The 24,071-nt window shown below is 49.0% G+C and overlaps 1 protein-coding gene across 11 annotated transcripts in view; it reads right to left on the bottom strand.

Annotated features, from left to right (window-relative positions):
- The window catches only part of UPF2 (UPF2 regulator of nonsense mediated mRNA decay), a 1,606,401-nt gene that overhangs the window by 542,312 nt on the left and 1,040,018 nt on the right, over nt 1–24,071 (bottom strand). For all 11 annotated transcript variants that reach the window (XM_086919968.1, XM_086919955.1, XM_086919976.1 and 8 more), the window contains one exon: nt 16,571–16,754. In XM_086919968.1, the coding sequence (XP_086776094.1) occupies nt 16,571–16,754 (184 nt within the window). The remainder of the gene's footprint in view (nt 1–16,570; nt 16,755–24,071) is intronic.

The following is a 24,071-nucleotide window of genomic DNA, read 5'->3' as shown; positions in this document are numbered from 1 at the left end:
CATATGCTTTGAGCCTGTTGACATGGAGTACCCTGTGGGGACTCCTGGGAGTTCCAAGGTCCACCAGGTAGGTGACCCCTCCCTTTTGCTCAAGAATTGTGTGGGGCCCAGACCATTTGTCTTTGAGTGCTGCTGGGGCCACTGGCTCCAACACCCACACCTTCTGTCCAGGCTGGTAAACAGTCAGGACAGCCTTTTGGTCATGCCAAGCTTTTTGAAGTTCTTGACTGGCCTTAAGGTTTTCAGATGCCTTCTCCATATACTCAGCCATCCTGGAGCGGAGACCGAGTACATAGTCCACTATGTTGGTCGCAGGCTTTTTGAGAGGTCTCTCCCATCCTTCCTTCACCAAACACAGGGGGCCTCTCACAGGATGCCCATACAAAAGTTCAAAAGGGCTGTAGCCAACCCCCTTTTGTGGGGCCTCTCTGTAAGCAAACAGAAGGCAGGGTATCAGGACATCCCATCTACGCCTGAGCTTTACTGGTAGTCCATGAATCATCCCTTTTAGGGTCCTGTTGAACCTTTAAACAAGCCCATTGCATTGTGGATGATAGGGTGTAGTGAACTTGTAGTTGACACCACATTCCTTCCACACAGCAGTTAAGTAGCTTGACATGAAGTTTGCACCTCTGTCAGAGACAACCTCCTTAGGGAAGCCCACTCTGGAGAACACTCCAACTAGGGCCCTTGCCACTACAGGTGCTGTAGTGGTCCTAAGTGGAATAGCTTCAGGATACCTGGTGGCATGATCCACTACCACCAGTATAAACTTGTGCCCTGATGCTGTCTGGGGTTCCATTGGACCAACAATGTCAATCCCCACTCTTTCAAAGGGCACCCCCACCACATGCATTGGTATAAGGGGGGCCTTTGTTGTGCCACCTGACTTACCACTGGCTTGGCAAGTGACACAGGAGCGACAAAACTCCTTGGTATCCTCATTCATGTGAGGCCAGTGAAAGTGTGAGACAAGCCTGTCCCAAGTCTTTGTCTGGCCTAAGTGACCTGCTAAGGGAATCTCATGGGCCAAGGTAAGGAGGAAACCTCTCTGAGTCAAGGGTACAACCAGCCTCCTGGTCATGCCAGGCTTGGGGTCTCTTGCCTCAGTGTACAGGAGTCCATCTTCCCAGTATACCTTGTGGGTACCTGTGGCGTTCCCAGCACCCTCAGCAGCAGCCTGCTGTATGAGGGGTTCAAGGGAAGGGCAGTCTAACTGTTCCTTCCCCAGGTCTTCCCTTGAGGGTCCCCCTGAGCCCAGGAATTCAACTTGATCAAGTTCAAACTCTTTAGGCTCAGTTTCCCTCAATTCCTGTAGGTCAGCCTCCTCTGAGACTTGATCCACAACCTGGGGCAAGGGGGAAGGCACAGCCTTAACCCTACTGCTCTTCTTCTTGGAAGGTGTCTGGTCCATTGTTCCAGGATCCAGCACCTGTTCAGTGGGGCATTTCCTGACCTGTGACCTGGTCACAGCAAACACATGTGCTGGCAAGCCTAACATTTCCATGTAAGTCCTCTGCTCCACTTCTGACCATTGCGATGACTCCAAATCATTGCCCAACAAACAATCCACTGGGAGGTCTGAACTAACTACAACCTTCTTTTGGCCAGTTACCCCTCCCCAGGAGAAAGTTACAATTGCCATACTGTGACTGGTAGTGACATTGCTTGCATTGGTCACCAGGAAATCTGTACCTGGCATGATCTGTCCAGGGTCCACAAAGTTAGGTGTCACCATTGTGACACTGGCACAAGTATCCCTATAGGCCTGAGCCATTTTTCCATTAATGAAAGGTGTCTGTCTGTATTTGCCCAAAGTATTGGGACTTATATCAGGGGATATATCCACATCCCCTGTACAGACAAGGACAGCCTGAGTGAGTGTGCCAACTAAGTTGTCATACCCCTCAGAACCCAAGGTTAACCCAACTAAACCCTTGGGAGGTGCACTACCACTGCTGACTGTACTAGGGGGCACAGATGCCTTAGGGGCTGCAGTGGCAGGAGTCTGCCCTCCTCCTTTCTTGGTGCACTCACTAAACCAGTGAGTTTTACTTTTGCAGTATTGGCACCACCTTTTAGATTGGCCTTCTTGATTCTTCTTTTTCTGGGGAGCCTGACCCCCACCCTCTTTGGGTTGTTGGGGACCTGTCGAAAACTTCTGGTCATTTTGTTCCCCCTTAGAATCTTTACCCTTCTGGTCTGCTTTCTTCTGACCACCTTGATTCTGGCCCTGGCTCTGTTTAACTCTTGTTCTGACCCATCTGTCTGCCTTCTTTCCCAATTCTTGGGGAGAGGTCAGATCTGAGTCAACAAGATGATGATGCAACAACTGGTTCTGACAATTGTTTAAAGTTTGTTCTCTCATGATCAAATTGTACAATCATGTATAATCAGTAACCTTACTGCCCAGCAACCAGCCCTCCAAAGCCTTAGTGGCACAATCTACAAAATCACACCAATCCTGAGACTGAGTTTTCTGGGTATCCCTGAACAGCAACCTGTACTGCTCAGTGGTTAGGCCAAACCCATCAATCAGTGTATTCTTCAGGACTTGGTAATTGTTAGCATCCTCAACTCTTGTAGTGAGGAGCTTGTCTCTACCTTTACCTTCAAAGGAGAGCCACAAGATAGCTGCCCACTGACTTTGGGGAACACCCTGCACAGTGCAGGCCCTCTCCAAAGCAGTTATCCATTTGTGGATGTCATCCCCTTGTTTAAAGGGGGGCACTATCTTATTCAGGTGCTTTGTATCAAAACTCCTTTCCCTATTGCTAGGTACATTGCTGCCACCAGTGGGGGCTACCCCACTTAACTGTTGCTCTCTAGCAAAGGCAAGCCTCTCTTTGGCCAGGGCAAGTTCTTCCCTTTCAATCATCAGATTGGCTGCCCTTTCTTTAGCTTCATACACTCTCCTCTGAGGGGGAAGTCATCCTCCTCACAGCAGAGTTCTGAGAGCCATTGGTTTGAATGGATCTGCCAGAGCCTCTTGATAGAGACCTAACTCGTCCATTCCCAATGTTAAGCTGGCCTGAGAGGGGTCCAAGGGCTCTCCTAGTACCATTCTCATGCCTGCTTAAGTTGTCCCTAGTTAGCTGACTAACTACTTCTGGGCCTTTGTCTGCCTCATCCCCAGATGTCTCCTGATCATCATCCTCCTCACCTGAGAGATGGATGAGATCTGGGTCATCCCTGGTTCCTTCTAGGGCTGGCATGTCCCCTTCTGGATGAGAAGAGCTAAGAAGTTTCTCAGCCTTTCTAGCATCATAAGTCTCTAAGAGACCAATCAGAAATGGGATTGTGGGGTTAGACCCCTGTTTTAGCTTACTGGAGGTACACACTTGTCTCATCTCCTTGAAGCTAAGGGCTGCATATCTAGAAGAGGCCTGTGGAGGGTCCTCAACCACCTGAAGGGGTCTCAGTAGACTCTCCGTGGTTAGACATGCTTCTAGTGTGGTGTAAGTGATGCACCTACCTACACTATGTGTTTGCCTACTGATCCCTTGCTAAGAGTTGCAGCCAAGGTGTGCTAAGCCTTGAGGAGCTGCAACAGCTGGTTCAGTAGAACTCAGAGTATTCTAAGCTAAGTTATATGTACCCGAAGTACTTATGTGATCTTTCAACAAGATATTCTTAGGATACGTGTGGTAAAACAACAGCAAGCTCAAATCCCAACCGCTGCTCACCAATGTGAGAAGGTGGCCTGATATGCAGTGCTCACTATTCTAGTGAACACTATGTATCAGTCCAGCAACCCTTATTGATGATTGGTTGTAAGTCAACCTTATAGACCAGCTATCCTAGTAGCGTGGATACGAGCAGTCTAAGGCTAAAGACTCGAGACGGCGTGTTAAGCCAGCTGTTATACCACACATATACCCCTTGAACACCAGGTGAAAGGACACCACACAAGTGTTATGAAAATAAACAGTGTATTTATTAAAATCACAACAGCCCTGTACTCTTTATGAGGACAGGGTACTAAGCACAAAACAAAACTCTTACGAAAATACTTAAGTTAGCACAGTATATACAAATGCCCGAGGGGCACGGAAAACCATATACTCTGAAAGTGGAATGCGAAATTACTAGCAGGTAAGTACAGTACTAATAGGCTTTGGAATCGCTAGGTCTTGACTATAGAATCTTCAGATTACTTCTAGGAGGCCTAGGGGACTCGGGTGCAGAGTGTGCACTCTCACGCGTGATGCGGGACAAAGTCTATGGTAGCTAGATTTCACAGAGTTAGTGTTCTCGGGCGAACCCGACCTGGCAGGAGGAAAACGAAAGTGGATTCTGACCCTTGGATAGTGAGGCTATGCTGGGGCACCGAAATGCCGAAGTTACCTAGCCCAGGGGCTACAGCCGCATAGGTCTCAAAAGACGTCGGGAATCCTCGTAGACGGACCAGGAGCCTGGAAGAAAGATGCTGGCAGGCGACCAGTGAAGAGAGTTCGAAGTGATCCAAGCCTGGATCTTGAAGATAGATGACACCTGAAAGCAGAGGGGACCAAGTTCGAGACTACTAGCCAGTAGTCAAGTGGCACCAGGAGGGCACCGGATGGTAGTCACCTCGACTAGGTGAGTGGGTGACGCTGTGCTCTGCAGATCTCACGGACCAGGAGGCGTTGTCGGCGACCAGGATGGAGGAGCGAGCTGTCCCACGATGGATGAAGCTGTCGGCGTCACTGGACCCAGGATTGGGCAACAAAGCCTTGGCAAATTCAAGCCCACGCGGTGGACTCAAAATGGCGTCTGGAGTGGACCAGGAGGGTCCGGGGTGCCTCTCTTGAAGAAGGAAGCAAGGACCAGTCTGGAGCAACCAGACCAGCAGCAGTGATGTCGTCGGGCGTCGTGAAGAAGGCCACAAGCCAGCCGGCTAGTAGCCACACAGCGCGGTGAGCAGGCAAAAGCAGAAGGGCCCCACGCAGATCGTGGAGATGCTGGAGGGCTGATCTTCGGTGCTGGAGCTGCTCAGGGTTGGGACTTCTCGGACCCCAAAGCACTCACCAGTGGAGCACATGGTGGGCTTGTTGCAAAGAAGTCGTGCAGTCTTGGCGATCGTCGGTCCCTCGAGGTCTCGTCGCACTAACGGTTCTCAGCTTGGCTGTAGAGGTGAGTAGAGGTCAGAGGTGCCAGGGAAGCCGGGTCTCGTCGATCTGGGCAGTCGGATTCCGGAGGAAGGACTTGCAGCAGACCGCAGTGTTCTTAGGATGGTGCCCGCTTGATGCAGGGTGACTACTCCTTAGCCACAAGGGAGAATCTTGAAGAAGAAATCTTGATGTCCTTTCGCAGAAAGTCGTGTCTTGATTCCAAAGATGATCTAATTTGAACAGGGGGCCGCTCCTATCTTTATACTAAGAAAAGGGGCTGACCCGGTGACTAGGTCCTGCCTATGGGTGGGACTAGGAGGGGGGTGGTTACACCCCTCTCCCATGCCGGACTTCCCCCAGGCCAGGGGCTGGTGTGCCCCTGGAACTGGTTCTGACCGGCCTATGCGTAGTGAGCACCGGGGTGCCACTCAGCAGTCACCTTCCTGAAAAGCTCTGCCTACCCAGGATACACAAAACCCTGTCTGGGACGGTGCTAGCACCGCCCTCGACAGGAAACCCTTTGTCCTGGCTCCCCTCGCTGGAAGGACTCCCAGCTGCAGGGGGTCAGACTCGTGTCTGTGGTGGCAGCGTCCATTTTGTGGAGATGAGGCTTCGTTTAACTTTAACCGGGGTTCACAGTTACATACATGTCGTGTCCCTCTAGAAGGGTGGAATGCTAACCCCGTCGCCAGAATTGGCGAGGGGTTAGTATTCCAATTCGTATGACACCTTACTCGACATGTTTTGATAAAGCAATACCAAAGATAGCATTTAACCGCGAGGATTATAATGCACTTAAGAGTATATGGTATGCGTTATCATGGAACAGCTATTAGGACTTGGTTCCGCAAGCTGCAGACAGGCTCAGCTCATGCCAGAGCACCATCTCACACGATTCCAAGCACTCTGCCTTCAGGATTGTCAAGGCCTGCCATAGGAGTGACTGATAGGAATCTGTGTGTCCATTTTTAGGGTTAGATATAGTTATACTATATCTACAGCAAAGGGTGATTACACGACTTTGCCCCAGCTGTCATGCAGCCAGTTGTGTCAAATTTAGGAGGCCAGCCAGGGGTGGCATAATACATGCTTCAGCCCCTGGTAGGCCCTGGGTACACTTATGCCCTGAGTTACAGGATCTGATAAGGTGGCCCAGTACCAATTGGTAAATGCACCTAGGGTACATGTGGTAGTTTAGAGAGAGAACAGCCAGGCTGTGGGTCTGATTGGCAGGCCCACAGCCAGAGAAAATCGTAAACCAGTGAAACAAAAGCAAAAAATCTGGGTGATCATAGGATTGCAGACCCTACTCTCCTACATTCAGGTCAACAAATGGGGCCAGTTCATGGAAATAGAAATCCCCAAAGGCTGTCGGTAGCGGCGCCCAGCGGCGCCGCTCCGGCGCCGGAACCGGACCGAGGGTAGGATCGGGGATGGCGCCCATAGCAGGCGCCGGGGAGGTCATGAGGTCGACCGGCGACGACCCGGATCCGGAAGCGGATCCAGGGAGGGCCTGTGGCGCTGGGGCCGAAGCACCCGACTGAGTTGGGGCCGAAGCACCCGACCCGCTTGGCCCTCCAGCCGGGGCCGTTGGGCCCGGAGGCCCCACAGAACCCGGCAGAGGAGGGAGGGACTTCATGGCCATGAGGTACCGCTCGATCTCCTCAGGCGTCACGTCAGACCCAGGGACCCGAAGGTGTGGGGCAGGCGGCAACGTCTGCGACTCCGTCGGAGCCGCGTGGGTGGTGTCACCCAAACCCCCGGTCGCATCGCGCGAGCGTCGGGGTGGGTCGGAGGAACCTCTCATGCCTCTTACCTGAGGACTTGGATCCTGACGACCGATGTCCCCCCCCCCCGTGACCCGTCCCTCGACCTCCTGTGGACCGGGACCTGGAGCGGCACAGGGCTGACTGCCGGAGTTCCAGTCGCTTGCGGGACCGCTCCCGCCTAGCTTTAGACGTCAGGCCCGGCAGTCGGAGCCGGTGCGGTCGTCGTGGTCGAGGCCTAAAGACTTGAGGCACCGACGATGGGGGTAGGTAACCGACATCAGTCGGTCGCACCTGGAACAGGGTTGAAACCCGGGCATCCCTACCGGCACCGTAGGAGTCGAAGATTCGAGTAGAGAAATGATCAAAAAGATCAAAAAGTTTAGTAAAAAAAGACTAAGGGGTAGAGCTTCTCCGGATCTGCACTAGCGGAAAAAAGAAGAACGGACGTCAGCGCACATGGGCGGCGTCTAAGTACTCAGACGACGCCATTCCGGCGCTAACAACGCCGACGACGGACGCGGACGACGTCTGCCGGCGCGCAGGGGTATTGCTACGCAAAATTTTCCGGATCCAGTCTGACGCCTGGGGATATTCTAAGGTAAGGAATCTGTCACTAACGTTTCTCTTTCAGATATGGCACACAGTATGTGTGCTAACCTTGGGGATCTGGAACTTGGAGGGACCTTCATATCATTCGAGGAAGCCTGTCTCATATTTACACTTGGCCCTGAGCATTTTCTACACAAGGCCAGCTTGCCTGACATAGGTAAGGAGACCTGGCCCCCTTTTCCCGCTGAACCCAGACCCACACATACTTTTGACACTATTGTCCTGCGGTTCAGGCTGCCACTTGATAACACTGTTATATAAGGCAATGCAAATGGACGTCATGCCCACGCACACGCATGGCATTTGGCAACATGGATGTACAACTGGATAATGGGGACTGTTCGCTAGTCAATGACCTCACACACACTGTAATGCCCACTTTAAGCTAGTTCACTATAATTTCCTGCACATGACCTACCTTACACCTAAAGGCCTACACCGTATGGCCTCTTCCCAATGGGACGGATCCTGAAATACAGTTATAGTGGGGCAGGCTTTTTCTTTGTAGAATGGCGGTGCAATGCTTTTGGAGCTTGTGGTAACAGATTTAAAGACGAATGTGTGCCTGCACCTTGAACTTACACTGCTTAGCTGCCTACTGGGCAACATTAAACCTCCAAAGTGCAGGAAGTTGGCCTTGAAATTTCTGCAACTGGCACTAGTTTCGGCCAGACGCAGGACCGCCATCATCTGATGGGACGAAGAGCACCTAACTTTGACCTTTGACTTAGTGATATACAGGAATGGCCATTAGCTGAGGGATCTCACATAGAGCTAAGTAGGTGAGACAACAAGGTTGTTCAGGACCTCGCAGTATGGAGGAACCTCTGCGACACATCCTAGTTCCTGAGACCACTGCAGCCTCCTCAGACAGTGATAGCATGGCCGACGATGGGGATGTTGGATCTCATGGGGATGGTGAAGTGGACTCCACATAGAGGTTTCGAACATCTTGGCGTGCCTATGTGTTAGCAGATACTATTTCTGGGTTGGGCTCTCAGAAATCATGCATGGGATGCTTGGTTATCAATATCTCTTTCTGTAATATGCCCACTATGCTCTATGACTTGTATTTCAACTACTGCTGTCTGTTTAATACAAAACTGAAAAAATAAAGGTTAAAAAAAGGAAAATATATCTTTGGTCCATGTGAAATCTGAAGAATCTGCTTAAATCCAATAAATGCAGTGCACTTCTATGGACATTGAAGTGCATGGTCATCATAATGTAGGAACACTTTTCTTGAAGACTTTTTGGAGTGGTTTGTTGTGGTGTTCCCACTTGTGGCTATTCCACAAGTAGTACAAAAGGGGGTGGTAATGGACGGAGCATCTGAATCAATCAAACACGCACACCCAGTTAAAGGATCTGGGTTTAATCCATCACCGTTCTTTAGCCCACTCTGCCACCCCAGTTCAGACATGGCTAAATGCAAATCAGTTTGACCCTGTGCCTCATGGGAACAGTCCAGCCCGAACTGCCAAGCCATGTCTTCCCTGGACCGGAAACAAGCTTCCGAGGAACGGTTTCTGGCATTGTACTGCTTTCGGCCGCCATAAGTGTGGCAGGGTATGCTCAGACGTGAGTCCCTTGCTCACTTTGCCACTGGATTCAAGCAAGCCGGGATGAAGACGGCTGGAATGCCAGAAACCGGTCCTCGGAAGCTTGCTTCCAGTCCAGGGAAGACATGGCTTGGCAGTTCGGGCTGGACAAACTGGGTCAAACTGATTTGCATACAGCCATGTCTGAACTGGGGTGGCACAGTGGGCTAAAGAACGGTGATGGATTAAACCCAGATCTTTTGACTGGGTGTGAGTGTTTGATTGATTCAGATGCTCCGTCCATCACCACCCCCTTTTGTACCGCTATTCCACAAGTAGCAAATGAGAGCTTGATCATATGAATCCCTGGTAGATGAGCCAAAGAACGGTCAAGCCATATTGCTATTGACCAGTCCCATGAGTTGTGTCTCCTCCGAAAGGATGCAGGATCTTGTGCCTGCTTGGATCTGAATAGCCTGGTTCGCTAGTCGATGTAGAAACACCTGTAGACCTAACTAGATAGACCACAGCTACAATACATTTACATGGAAGGACTTATCTTCCAACAACATGTCCTTTGAGGCTAGCTCCAACATGTGAGCCACAAAGCTTCCATAAAGGCATGCATAGTCATGATGAACCGGTCAGTTGATGGTTTAATATGCAGGCAAGTGGTGGAGCTTCCTGGAAATCACCACACGGGAGCTTGTTCGAGGCACCAAATGACACTCGCATCGCCCCATATGCCTCTCACTGTAGTTCCTCCAAATGAACAATTAATGCTTGAGACATTACTTAGTGTCTTAATACATTTTAATACTTCCTCCCTGATGAATCCAAGAATGGGGATTGACTTGACAGACTTCTGCTGTTACTTTAAGTCATGAAAACAGCATCATTCTCCACTGTTAAGATAGGTAGGCAAAACTTTATGGCTGCTCTCTCAAATAGAGCATAAAAGGGAACAAGATCATCCAGAGGTGACCTCAGTTATGGAGTGACCACTGAAATGCGAGTTGTGTTTTGTGCATTTGTAAAGCGCACTATTATCCGCATGGCTATTCTGGCTCTAGGAAGGTGCTTGTGCCTAGCTCAAGAAACCATCCGCTGGAAGATTGGTTAATTGAAAAGCCAGGTCTTCAGCTTCTTAAAGAAGAGAGGAGGAGGCTCTGATGTGGCTATGCAAGTCGTTCCATGCTTTAGGAGTGATGTAAGAGAACGCTCGCCTTCCTGAACTGGTTCAATGTATGCGTGGGATGTTGGTGTGTAGAAGTCCTTGAAGTATGGAGCAGTGGTGTCTGGATGGTTGGTGGTAGGAAATGTGACTAATCAGGTAGGTGGGGCATAGGTTGTGTAGTGCCTTTAATGAGTGTGTGTGTGTGTGTGTGTGTGTGTGTGTGTGTGTGTGTGTGTATGCGTGTGTGTGTGTGTGTGAGTGAGCGAGGAGTTCGAATTGAGTACATTTGCATATCAGAAGTCAGTTTAGTTCCCTGAGGTGTAGTGTAATGCGAGTTCTGTGTGGGAGGTTGAGGAGGAGTCTGGCTGAAGAGTTCTGGATGGTCTGTAGTCTTTTAGCGAGTTGCTTGGTGATCCCGGCATAAAGGGTATTCCCATCATCCAACTTGCTGGTAAGGCATGAGTAACACTTTTCTTTTTGTTGCTGGGAGCCAGCATCTTCAGGGAGTGGAAGCAGGATTTAGTGGCGGCATTGACTTGTGCAGTCCAGTTGGCTCTTAATGATTATTCTGAGGTTTCTGGTATGGGGTTCTGGATGTGGGTCTGAGGTTGGCCAGACACTAGTTGGATTCCTATGGTAAGATGTTCATGCCGAAGATCACTACTACTGTCGTGTCTGTATTGAGCTTGAGACAATTGGCCTTCATCCAGTTAGCGACTCCAGGCATGAAGGCTTTGAACTGGTTTCTTGTGTTGGGAGTTTGAGAGGGCGAGTACAAGTTGTGCGTCGTCTGCGTAAGAGAGGATGTTGATGTGTGGGCAGATGCAATTGGTCAGAGGCATCTTTATGTGTTGGAGAGGGTGGGGCTGCGCGATGAACCTTGAAGAACGCCGCAGATACGTTTGCAGGCTTCTGAGGAGTACAGTCCCTTGCTCATTGCACCATCAGGATTCAAGCAAGCCGGGCCGAAGAGGCTGAAATGCCAGAAACCGGTCCCCGGTAGCTTGTTTCCTTCCCAGTGTAAGAATTGGCTTTTGTAGTTTGGTTTGCCCTGTTCCCATCATGCACTGGGACAGGAACAGACTAATTTGCATACAGCCAGGTTCTGAAACTGGGATGGTGCAGTGAGCTAAAAAACGGTGTTGGATCTAGCCCTGATCTCTTGACTTGGTGAGAGTATTCTGTTTAATTCAGAGACTCTGTCCCTCACCACCCCTTGTTGTAAATATTTTTGTCCACCCTAAGCGTGGAAGGGTATGCTCAGATGTGAGTCCCTTGCTCATTGCACCATCAGGATTCAAGCAAGCCGGGCCGAAGAGGCTGAAATGCCAGAAACCGGTCCCCGGTAGCTTGTTTCCTTCCCAGTGTAAGAATTGGCTTTTGTAGTTTGGTTTGCCCTGTTCCCATCATGCACTGGGACAGGAACAGACTAATTTGCATACAGCCAGGTTCTGAAACTGGGATGGTGCAGTGAGCTAAAAAACGGTGTTGGATCTAGCCCTGATCTCTTGACTTGGTGAGAGTATTCTGTTTAATTCAGAGACTCTGTCCCTCACCACCCCTTGTTGTAAATATTTTTGTCCACCCTAAGCGTGGAAGGGTATGCTCAGATGTGAGTCCCTTGCTCATTGCACCATCAGGATTCAAGCAAGCCGGGCCGAAGAGGCTGAAATGCCAGAAACCGGTCCCCGGTAGCTTGTTTCCTTCCCAGTGTAAGAATTGGCTTTTGTAGTTTGGTTTGCCCTGTTCCCATCATGCACTGGGACAGGAACAGACTAATTTGCATACAGCCAGGTTCTGAAACTGGGATGGTGCAGTGAGCTAAAAAACGGTGTTGGATCTAGCCCTGATCTCTTGACTTGGTGAGAGTATTCTGTTTAATTCAGAGACTCTGTCCCTCACCACCCCTTGTTGTAAATATTTTTGTCCACCCTAAGCGTGGAAGGGTATGCTCAGATGTGAGTCCCTTGCTCATTGCACCATCAGGATTCAAGCAAGCCGGGCCGAAGAGGCTGAAATGCCAGAAACCGGTCCCCGGTAGCTTGTTTCCTTCCCAGTGTAAGAATTGGCTTTTGTAGTTTGGTTTGCCCTGTTCCCATCATGCACTGGGACAGGAACAGACTAATTTGCATACAGCCAGGTTCTGAAACTGGGATGGTGCAGTGAGCTAAAAAACGGTGTTGGATCTAGCCCTGATCTCTTGACTTGGTGAGAGTATTCTGTTTAATTCAGAGACTCTGTCCCTCACCACCCCTTGTTGTAAATATTTTTGTCCACCCTAAGCGTGGAAGGGTATGCTCAGATGTGAGTCCCTTGCTCATTGCACCATCAGGATTCAAGCAAGCCGGGCCGAAGAGGCTGAAATGCCAGAAACCGGTCCCCGGTAGCTTGTTTCCTTCCCAGTGTAAGAATTGGCTTTTGTAGTTTGGTTTGCCCTGTTCCCATCATGCACTGGGACAGGAACAGACTAATTTGCATACAGCCAGGTTCTGAAACTGGGATGGTGCAGTGAGCTAAAAAACGGTGTTGGATCTAGCCCTGATCTCTTGACTTGGTGAGAGTATTCTGTTTAATTCAGAGACTCTGTCCCTCACCACCCCTTGTTGTAAATATTTTTGTCCACCCTAAGCGTGGAAGGGTATGCTCAGATGTGAGTCCCTTGCTCATTGCACCATCAGGATTCAAGCAAGCCGGGCCGAAGAGGCTGAAATGCCAGAAACCGGTCCCCGGTAGCTTGTTTCCTTCCCAGTGTAAGAATTGGCTTTTGTAGTTTGGTTTGCCCTGTTCCCATCATGCACTGGGACAGGAACAGACTAATTTGCATACAGCCAGGTTCTGAAACTGGGATGGTGCAGTGAGCTAAAAAACGGTGTTGGATCTAGCCCTGATCTCTTGACTTGGTGAGAGTATTCTGTTTAATTCAGAGACTCTGTCCCTCACCACCCCTTGTTGTAAATATCTGAGGAGTACAGTGCCAGGCTGAAAGCTTGTATTCTATCCGATAAGAAGGAGCAGATCCAGCAGAGAGCAGGTCCTTGGATGCCAATCTCATGAGGGCACCTGATGAGGATGGTTTGTGAGACTGTAAAAAATGCTGCAGAAGAGTGCAGGAGTCTGAGCGCTGCTGTGTCTCCTCTGTCAAGGATCACATAAATACCATCTGCTTATGTACTGTGAAACCAGACTGCGTGGCATTGAGGAGCTGGTAGTTGCTGAGGTGGTCGGTGAGGCGTTGGTGGATTTGCTTCTCAAAGACCTTTGCCAGGTATGGTAGGAGGGAGATGTGCCTGTAGTTGGAAAACGTGGCTGGGGCTGCCAATGGTTTTTTAAGCAGGGGTACGATGTTGGTTAGTTTCCAGGTGTCTAGGAAAATGGCTGAGTCACTGAAAGCACTGAGGATGAGTGTCAGTGCTTCACTGATAGGTAGTAGTCCATGGTGAGGGCAAGGTTCAGAAGGAGCTCCCACGCGGATGGTCTTCATGAAAACAGTAATTTCAAAAGAGGTGACGGCAGGCCACAAGGTCAGGGTCAGTTGTAATAATAACTGGGCACGGTTGAGGTGAAAGCTGCTGTAAATGTAAGTGATTTTGTTAGAAAATAACTTCAAAAAATTGCTGCAAAGGTCTTGTAAGGGGGTGATGTTGCGGGAGGGAGCAGTTAAAATGTAGGAACTTCTTTCTCTGGTGCCTCCCCGAAGCACTGTCGCTCAGATCTCCATCCGCCCCCATATTTTGAAGTGTGGGATTTATTGGACATAAAAGTGGAGGCAGTTGTTGAGGAGAGGGGATGAATCTAGAGGTGGCTCAGGAGGTGCTGCCACAACGGGCTACAATGGTGGCAGCTGAAGATGTTGCTGAGTTATAAGAGGCTTGGGCACGTGCTGGAAAGCCATACAGTAAGGCTGCAGCACCATGTTTGGAAGGTGTCCATCATTTGCTGAAAGGTACTAAGAAAGACACCTGCATCCAAGGAGACTCCCGTCTGTGCTTTTGACCTCATAGGGTCGCTCATAGCTTACATGGTGGTAGTCATACTCCAGGTTTTTCCTCATCAACCGGCAATTGTCAATATTCCTCTTTAGTGGGTTAATTACTTAGGAGATGAGCATCCTGTTTGGGCTGGGCTTAAGCCTGCATCCAGCAGTTCCTGGTCAATGATGACTACTTCCAGCTCTGAATACATAATATGGATTAGTAGTTAAGAGGAGACTTTCAATGGAAAAGGGTGAATTGGAGTAAGAGGCAATAGAACTTGTAGCGAAGTTGGTATACTGCAGTCTTGTGCCATGGTCATAGAAGGTATCATCAGTGTAGCTGCTATCATCAACAGCATCTGTGCCGATGGGTAAGTCACCGTTAATGGGGTGTTTATCACCGCTGACCCCATGGGTCTTCATCATCATCAAAAGTAAATCCTTCGATGGGGGCACTCATCGAGTCAGAACCCACAGCCAGAGAACAGTCGTTGATGTCCTCAAAAACTATGTATCCTTGGGACTGTTCTCCATTCTGCATGAGAGGCTTCTATCAAACAAGGTTCAGGCACAAACTCTGCCTCTATGAAGCAGAAATTTCCTGCCATCTGTGTAGAAAGTGCTATGAATGCTTTTTTGGTGCATTTTTAGAGGACTTTTTACTTTTAAGAGGCAGATCCAGGTGCTTTTTATAACAAAAAAAATAAGAGTTCTGGATATTCTAATTGATTAAGTCTTCTACATTGGATGAGAATATTTCTGGTTTGTACTGGACCTACCAGTAGATTCCTCAAATCATTGAATAATTCCAGGCACAAAACTGAATCCACAAACTTGTAATTTCTCTAATGCACTAGCAGGTGAGCACATAAATCCAAGAAGGATTTGACTTGGCGTATGGACCTTGATGCGCTAACTAGCACAACATGATCCATTGAGAAATGGTCTGCTTTTGAATCACTTTGCCTTTCTTGAAACCAACATAGCCAAGAAAAAGCAGATCATAAATTCAGTAGTCGCAGTTAATGGCAATTTAAAAACAGAGGGCTATGCAAGGATCAAGAAGGGAATTTGACCTTTTAACTTCCTTAAAGAGCAGCACCAAGGGTTGTCTCTGGGCAACCAGCGCAGCGTGCATCCATACACACCTGAACACAGGTGTTAGCTCAATACATCTCTAGATCAGACTTGAAAATCTGTTGGCAGTATGTTGAATTAAGGGAGTCTCGAGGAAGAGTTATTTTAGCCTTGAAGAGGAATGAGAGATGATTCTCATAATGAAAGAGAGGCAAAGGCCACAGATGTGGAGCACCACATAAGGTAAGAAAACCATCCTGCACTCAATGCTTTGGCTCAAAACTGGGTGGAGAAAACAATATCCACTGAATTTGCTGTAGAGGGGACAATCTAAGGGCTCTCAGGACAAGTGGTGGTGATGGAAAAGCAGCCAGGAAAGGGAGTTAGCAAATGGTGATCTCTTTAGGAGCAGATGCAGAAAATGGGCTATCCGGAGCAGAACTTAGTGCCATTTAGGGTCGAAGCAATTTAGGGCATTAACCTGCTGGAATTGAAATAGAATGTCTAGACCCCGGAAGAGGGAATCTGGACTTAAGAGTACAGGAAGACCCTGTACATATTTAATCTGAATCGCCTGCATATACCAAGTCAAGTTTTTGGTGACGCAGAATGAAGGTAGTGATGGTACTGATGGTAGGAGCCCTTACAGGTTTCCACAGAGGACTTGGTGCAATGACTCTGAAACTGGTGGTTCAGTAATAGTGGCAATGATTATTGCGGAATTCAAAGAAACTTTTTAAAGTGGTAATAATAAGCAAACACTTGTTGCCGAGAATGCTCAGCAATTTCTCTTTCCAGCTCGGAGTCCTGTAGCCCTGTCTAGGAAGACATTTATTTCACAGATATAGAATAGATATAGTATATTCTTGCATAAACAGGGCTGGTGGTGTCAGTGGAGGGGTTGATTCAGCAAAGGTCTTTTAAGAGACCTTGCCTACATACAGATAATGGGTGACATTGACTGGGAATACTATTTCCGTTTGGAATTTGAGTATGGTGAGGGGCAACTTGGATAATAATCTGAGACCCCCTCCAAGAGTGATGGGCGGGAATTTTACCTTAGTGTATTTAGTGTATAATCGTGCTATTCTCTCTCCATTTTGATCCTTCACTGGGGATCAATGGGGCTTGCAGTGCTATCAAATCAGTATATACTCAAATTTACAGGAAGTGGTTTCTTACCTATGTAGGCAGAAGACGGAAACTCTTAAAATTGTGTTTATGTGGATAGGTTCCTCTAAAATGAGTTGAATAAAACTGGCTTAAAACTTGAAAAAATTGCACATAAATTACTGTTTAACACACCAATTAGTTCGAAGATATATTTTTACCTAATTTGATCAAAAACTCTTGCTCTAGATCCTGAACCTGTCTCATTGCATCTTCCAGGGAGTTGCAGAGTTTGATCTTTGGCCGCAACAGCTCTAATGTATCGCTGATCATGTAATCAATATCAATGGGGAACGGGTGATCCTTTGTCCAGATCTCTAGAGATTTCTTCCACCATACATATCGCTGAAAAGAAAATACATATTTCAAACTGTTGGCTTAAGCATGTCAAGCAGAACAGCACTTGAAAAATAACTAAATTAAGGGAATTTGGTGATAAATGCATGTGCAATAAGTGAGATTTTACGAGATTCTAAGCTTATAAACTTCAATTTAAATAATTTAATACACAACAGGTATCAAACTTCACATTAGCACAATCATAAGACATTCAAACAAATAAATACAAAGCTAATATGTATGGATGTTATTTTTTTTAACTAATGTGTACTAATTAGCTATTTTTTTAAGGTGGTCGGAAGCCCTGGCAGGAGTAGAGTTGGTAACCCCACTTCAATTATGACAGTCAAGACCTGCACCTGGGTACATAGAGGCTGAGACACAAGGAAATGACAGTTTGGTGACTGTGGAGTGCGAAGGGCCTACCTGCTGAGAAAACCAATCAAGATGCAAAGCTCTGCACCAAACAGTAGGAGAGTGCAACAGGAGCAACCTCTAAGAAGGTGAGACCTACCCAAAAGCAACTCCAGCAACACACCACCTAAGCAAAATGATCCGCAGTAAACTTAGGCTACAAAGTAATGAGCAATAAAGATGCCATTAAAGAACAAGTTACCTACTTTCAGTTACAATATATCTGTAAGAGACCTAGATCAGTTATAGATTCCTTACCTGTAGAATTACCCCTAGGCGTAAGACTGGATCAGAGGAATTTTTTCATCATCAGTACCCTGAAGCGCCGAAAGGTGGTGCCAGTCGGCTCCGCGTTACTGGTTGGCGTCTTGGTCGCCGGGATGACATTGCGGTAGCTACTTAGACGCCGCCCTCGCGCTCTGAAGTCAGTTCTTTTACATCATTTTCCACGCCAGAAGCGCAGAGCCATGCAAGACACAAGCCACTGGTTCACAAAACTAGGGCCCTGAAATGGATTCCCTGACCCTAGCAGTCAGCTCGAAGAACGGGGAGGATGGGTGTGGGGGTAGGGAATCTAAAATTCATCTATGTCTCTTACAGATATATCATAACCGAAGGTAAGTAACTGTTCATCTGAAAGAGACAATTAGTTATTGATTCCTTACCATTAGAATAGATATCCCAGCAATACCGACCCCGGAACCAAGTTCACACCAGAAAGTCCTGCAGAACAGAACAGCCAAAGAAGCAGTCTTTCCGGACTTGGCTGTCCAGGTAGTAGTGTTCTGTGAACGTGTGCAGAGATGCAGACGTAGGTGCATGACAGATGTCAATGAGGGGGACTCCCTGTCCCAAAGCAGTGGCAGCTGCCGTCACCCTGGTGGAATGAGCACGCAATCACACTGGAGGCTCCTTCTTTGCCAGAGAAGCAAGCATTAATGCACAAAACGACCCACCTATAGATTGACAGTTTCTGCACGATCCGACATTTTTTGGCGCCCACGTAGCCAACAAAGAGCTGGCCATCCACCTGGAATTGCTTGGCACATGTTTTGGATCAAAGAGGTGGAGCCTCTCTTCCTCCTTAGAAGGATGCGGAAAGAAGATGGGCAAAGTGATGGTTTAACCAATATGGAAAGAAGTAACCACTTTAGGAAGAAAAGAGGGTCGAGTTCGAAGGACAACCTTGTCTGGATGAACCGCTAGAAAAGGAGGTTTTGGAAAGGGCCTGGAGCTCACTCACTCTGTGAGCAGAAGTGATGGCAACCAGAAAGGCAGTCTTTAAAGTGAAAAGTCTGAGAGGACAGTTATGTAGCAGCTCAAAGGGAGCGCACATAAAAAAAGTAAGAACCAAGTTCAAGTCCCACGGTGGCATTACGAAGGGAACAGGAGGAAAAAGATGAGTATTGGCCTTAAGAAAGCGATTTACAACAGGGGACTTGAAAAGAGATGGCTGATCCGGAAGCCTAAGAAAGGATGAAATGGCTGAGAGATAGCCCTTAAGAGTGCCCAGATCAGAGCCCTGCTTGCCCAAAGAAAGGAGGAACAAGAGAACCTCAGAAAGAGGGGCAGAAAGGGGATCCACAGCCTTTGCTGTGCACCACGCCACAAATTTGTTCTACCTGGAGTATACCGTCTTAGTGGAGGGACGCCTGGCTGTCAAGATAACATCCCAGACTTCGGGAGGAGGATCGAAGACTTTCAACTGTCGCCGCTAAATCTCCACGCAAGGAGGTGGAAGCTGGACAGGATCGGGTGGAGGACTGCCCCCTGCTGCTGCGATTGAAGATCCTCCCAAAGAGGCAGTCAGATTGATGGCTATGTGTAACAGCTCGGGATACCAGACTCTTCGTGCCCAATACGGAGTCACAAAAATGACTGGGCAGGGTCACGCTTGATCTTCTTTAGCCCTCTGGACAGAAGTGGTATAGGCAGAAAGGCATATAGAAGACTGCAACTCTTCTCGCAAAGTGTCGCCTTAGAAATTCCAACAATCATAATTTCTGACATTGCGTGTTCTCCTCAGTGGCGAATAGATCTAACCAAGGCTCTCCCCACTGCCGAAAGAGTGAAGTTGGCATTCATGATCCATCATGCACCTGCGGCTGAGTTCGTCCACCCTGGCGTTGAGTGAAACTGCCAGGTGTTGAACCACCAGGGATACGCCCTGATGTTCCAGCCATGTCCAGAGAAGGAGAGCCTCTTGACGTAGGGTCCACACCCCCACTCAGTTTGTTGCAGTACCACAGGGCGGTGGTGTTGTTCATGAACACCTGCACTACTCTTCCCCGGACAGACGGAAGTAAGGCCTTCAGCGCAAGACGGATCGCCCGGAGCTCCAGGGGGTTGATGTGAAGCCAGGACTCTGCCGGAGACCAGAAGCCTCAGATCTCCGCCTCCCTCTTGTGGCCCCCCACCCCAGAAGTGATGCATCCATCACCACTGAACTCCAGTTGGGAAAGGGAGAGGCATCTATTGTTGACCCAATCCTGGTTCCGTAGCAACCACTGCAATTGTCGTGCAGTGCCCTCTGAGATATAAACGCGGACAGATTCCCCTGATGTTGTGCTCACTGGAACTTCAGGTCCCACTGCAGAGCCCATTAATGCCACCTGGCGTGATGTACCAGCAGGATGCAGGAGGCCATGTGGCCCAGCAGCCTCAGGGCCAATCAGACCGAAACCCAAGATAGAAGCTGAAAGATCGGAATCACAGCCCGAATAGCCCAGATTTGCTGCTCTGGAGGATAAGCCCGAAACTGCATTGTGTCCAGAACCGCTCCAATGAAAAGGAGCTTCTGAGAGCAAGTCAGGCGTGACTTCGGCACGTTGATAGTGAACCACAGCAAATACAGGAGGTCCGGCGTGTTCTGGAGGTGGGAGAAGACTGCATGGGGCAAGCCCACCTTCAATAGCCAGTCGTTGAGATAGGGAAAGACTGGAACCCCTGATCTGCGCAGATGAGCTGCTATCACTGCCATCACTTTCGTGAACACTCGAGGGGCGCTGGTAAGGCCAAAGGGGAGCACGGTAAACTGAAAATGCCTGTGGCATACAGTGAACCGTAGGTAACGCCGGTGGGCCGGCAGGACGGGGATGTGAAAGTAAGCGTCCTGCAAGTCCAATGCTACCATCCAGTCTCCAGGCTGAAGGACAGACCACACCTGAGCCAAGCTTAACATCTTACAGGGGAAGCGGTTGACTTCCCTGAGGTAAACGATAGACAGATAGTGTTGTAAACGAATCTAGGACCCTAGTGTACTTTTCCCAATTCATGCCCTTATATAGGTATACTTTATCATATCCTTATATAGGGATAGAAATCACTACCATATTTGGCCTAAGCCATACTGCCCAAATACGGCATGGCTACTTCCACTAAGTTCCGAAAATTAACTACAATTTCTTGGAAAAACCCGCCTTCAGCAGCTATGAACTTCCCCCTGCTTGAATATTAAGTTCTCCAAGAACTCCTAGCGTTTTCCAAGAATTTAGCCTTTGAGTGACGTTATTAAGTCTAAACACGCATCAAACTTGGCACCTTGAAAGTATAAATATGCCTTTGTTTGCCCAGACAAACACACAGTGGTTTGGAGCAGATCGACTATCTACTTGCCCGACGCCCTGCAGCAGCAAGTGCCGAAGGAAGCCGACCCTCCAGCTGACGCACTGAAAGAGACGCTGTCTTTTCTCTTGCCGAGAAATCCAGCTCCAGTGTTTCCAGCTTACCCTTGCAGGTATCTGGGAAATCGAGTCCTGAGAGAGAGATACAAGACCTCCTTCATTCTAAAACCAAGGTACGGAGCTGATTAGACCTCTTAGAGAATTCTTGGAATAGATTCCTGGCAGAGAACTACTAAACTTAAGCTACTCCTCACTTACTTCTTCCCTAGTACTAGACTTAGGTTAGGTACACCGGGGTAGGCGTATTTTAGAAGCACCATTATTTATTACTGTATGTATTTTATACGTTTTAGGCAATTTATGGCTTAGAAGCCATATCATGCTTTTACAGTACTACTTTATGATACTGTTCGTATTATATGCCTTGTATTTTATAACCAGTATTACGATTGTAGCAGTTCATTTCCAATGCTTGAGAAAGAAGACTGTTGAACAGGTTACTTACCTTCGGTAACGATATATCTGGAAGAAACAGTAGTTAGTATTAGATTCCTTACCTTAGAATATCCCCAGGCATCAGACTGGATCCGGAAACTTTTGCGTAGCAGTACCCCTGCGCGTCGGTAGGCGTTGTCTGCGGCTCCGGGTCCGTCGTCGGCGTCGTTTGCGCCGGGATGATGTCGCCGGAGTACTTGGACGCCGCCCTCGCGCGCTGACGTCAGTTCTTATACACAGCTTTTCCGCGCCAGAAACGCAGAGCCATGATAAAAACTAACACTGGTGCCATGAAACTAGGGCCCTGAAAGGGGAAGACCTTAACCCTAGATATCAGTTAGCAGAACGGGTAGGATGGGTGGGGCGGTAAGGAATCTAATACTAACTACTGTTTCTTCCAGATATATCGTTACCGAAGGTAAGTAACTTGTTAATTTGAAAGAAACAGGTTACTATTAGATTCCTTACCTTAGAATAGACACCCCAGCAATACCAACCCCAGTGGTGGGTCTGCGAACCAATAATCACACCAGATAGTCCTGGAGGACGGAACGGCCAAAGAAGCCATCCCTCCGGACCTGACTGTCCAGGCAGTAGTGTCTTGCAAAAGTGTGCAGCGAGGCCCACTTAGCTGCCTGACAAATGTCCTGCAAGGGGACTCCCCGACCCAGGGCAGTAGTAGCCGCCGTGGCCCGAGTGGAATGGGCCCTCAGCCCAACAGGAGGTTCCTTCTTAGCCAAGGAGTTGCATGCCTTGATACACAACAGGACCCACCGAGAGATGGTCCGCTTGTGTACCGCCCGTCCCTTCTTAGCGCCCACGTAACCAACAAAGAGTTGGTCATCCACCCGGAACTGGCGTGTGCGATCCAGATAAAATGAGAGCGCACGTTTTGGGTCCAGACGGTGGAGCCGCTCTTCCTCCTTTGAGGGATGCGGAGGCGGAAAGAAGGTGGGCAAGGAGATGGACTGCCCGATTTGGAAGGCTGTGACAAACTTGGGCATGAAAGAGGGTCTTGTGCACAACACAACCTTGTCCGGATGGACAGAAAGGAAAGGAGGTTTAGAAGAAAGAGCCTGCAGCTCACTCACTCTCCTGGCAGAGGTGATGTCAACCAGGAAGGCAGTCTTCAGAGTAAGAAGGCGAAGTGGACAGTTATGAAGTGGCTTAAAGGGAACACACATCAGATAGGTAAGAACAAGGTTCAAGTCCCACTGAGGCATCACGAATGGAACAGGGGGGGGAACATGTGTGTGATGCCCTTCAAAAACCTATTTACGATTGGGGACTTGAACAAAGATGGCTGATCAGGTAGCCTTAAAAAGGCTGAAAGGGCAGAAAGGTAGCCCTTGTAAATGCCCAGAGCAGAGCCCTGCTGGGCTAGAGAAAGAAGAAAGAGGAGAACCTCTGAAAGAGATGCAGAAAGGGGATCCAGAGCCTTTGCTGTGCACCATGCCACAAATTTGTTCTACCTGCAGGCGTATACCGATTTTGTGGAGGGACGCCTAGCTGCCAGAATCACAGTACAGAATTCAGGAGGCAAGTCAAATGGCCTCAACTGCCGCCGCTCAATCTCCACGCATGTAAGTAGAGACTGGACAGGTTCGGGTGGTGGACCGTCCCCTGCTGCTGCGACAGAAGGTCCTCCTGAAGAGGCAGACGAACTGGGGGACCAACAGACATACTGAGTAACTCGGGATACCAGTATCTTTGTGCTCAGTCCGGAGCCACAAGGATAACTTGGGCCCGGTCGCGTCTGATCTTCTTCAGCACTCTGGGCAGAAGTGGTATAGGCGGAAAGGCACACAACAGATCAAAGGTCCTCCAAGCGAGTGCCGCCATGGAAATTCCAACGCGCAGAACTGATGACATCGCACGTTCTCTTCTGTGGCGAATAGATCTAACCAAGGTTCTCCCCACATGCGAGTTCAGACGCCATTCGTGAGCCATCATGCACCGTCGGCTAAGTTCGTCCGCCCCGGCGTTCAGGGAACCTGCCAGGTGTTGAACCACCAGGGTCACGCCCTGATGTTCCAGCCATTGCCAGAGGCGCAGAGCCTCTTGGCAGAGGGTCCACGACCCCACCCCGCCCTGTTTGTTGCAGTACCACATGGCGGTGGTGTTGTCCGTGAACACCTGCACTACACTCCTCCAGACAGAGGGGAGGAATGCCTTCAGTGCAAGCCGGATCGCCCGCAGCTCCAGAAGGTTGATGTTGAGCCGGGACTGCGCCGGAGACCAGAGGCCTCTGATCTCCGCCTCTCCCATGTGGTCCCCCCAGCCCTGGAGGGGCGCGTCCGTCACAACTATGTGCTCCGGTTGGGGTAGGGAGAGGGATCTGCCGCTGACCCAATCGCGGTCCGTGAGCCACCACTGCAACTGTCTTGCAGTGCCCTCCTAGATCAAGACATGGTCGGACAAGTAGCCCTGATGCTAGGCTCACTGAAACTTCAGGTCCCACTGCAGAGCCTGCTTCCGCCACCTGGCGTGATGCACCAGAAGGATGCAAAAGGCCATCAGCCCCAGAAGCCGCAGCCTCAACCTGACGAGACTTGGGTGCGGTGGTAATTCTAAAGGGAAGAACCCTGAATTGATAATGGTTTCCACTGAATTGAAACCTTAGCCACTTGGTGTGCGGGATGGATAGGTATATTAAAGTAGGCATCCTTTAAGCTTAAGGCAGCCATGAAATCTCCTTTCTGTAGCAAAGGAATAATTTCCTGAAGGGTGACCATATGGAAGTGTATTGATATGATGTAATTGTTTAGTGGACTAAGATTGAGAAGGGGGC

The sequence above is a fragment of the Lissotriton vulgaris genome, chromosome 1_1 (assembly GCF_964263255.1).
Source record: "Lissotriton vulgaris chromosome 1_1, aLisVul1.2, whole genome shotgun sequence".
Lineage (NCBI taxonomy): Eukaryota > Metazoa > Chordata > Amphibia > Caudata > Salamandridae > Lissotriton > Lissotriton vulgaris.
Note: the sequence above shows the minus strand (reverse complement) of the source record. Positions and strands in the feature narration are given on the sequence as shown.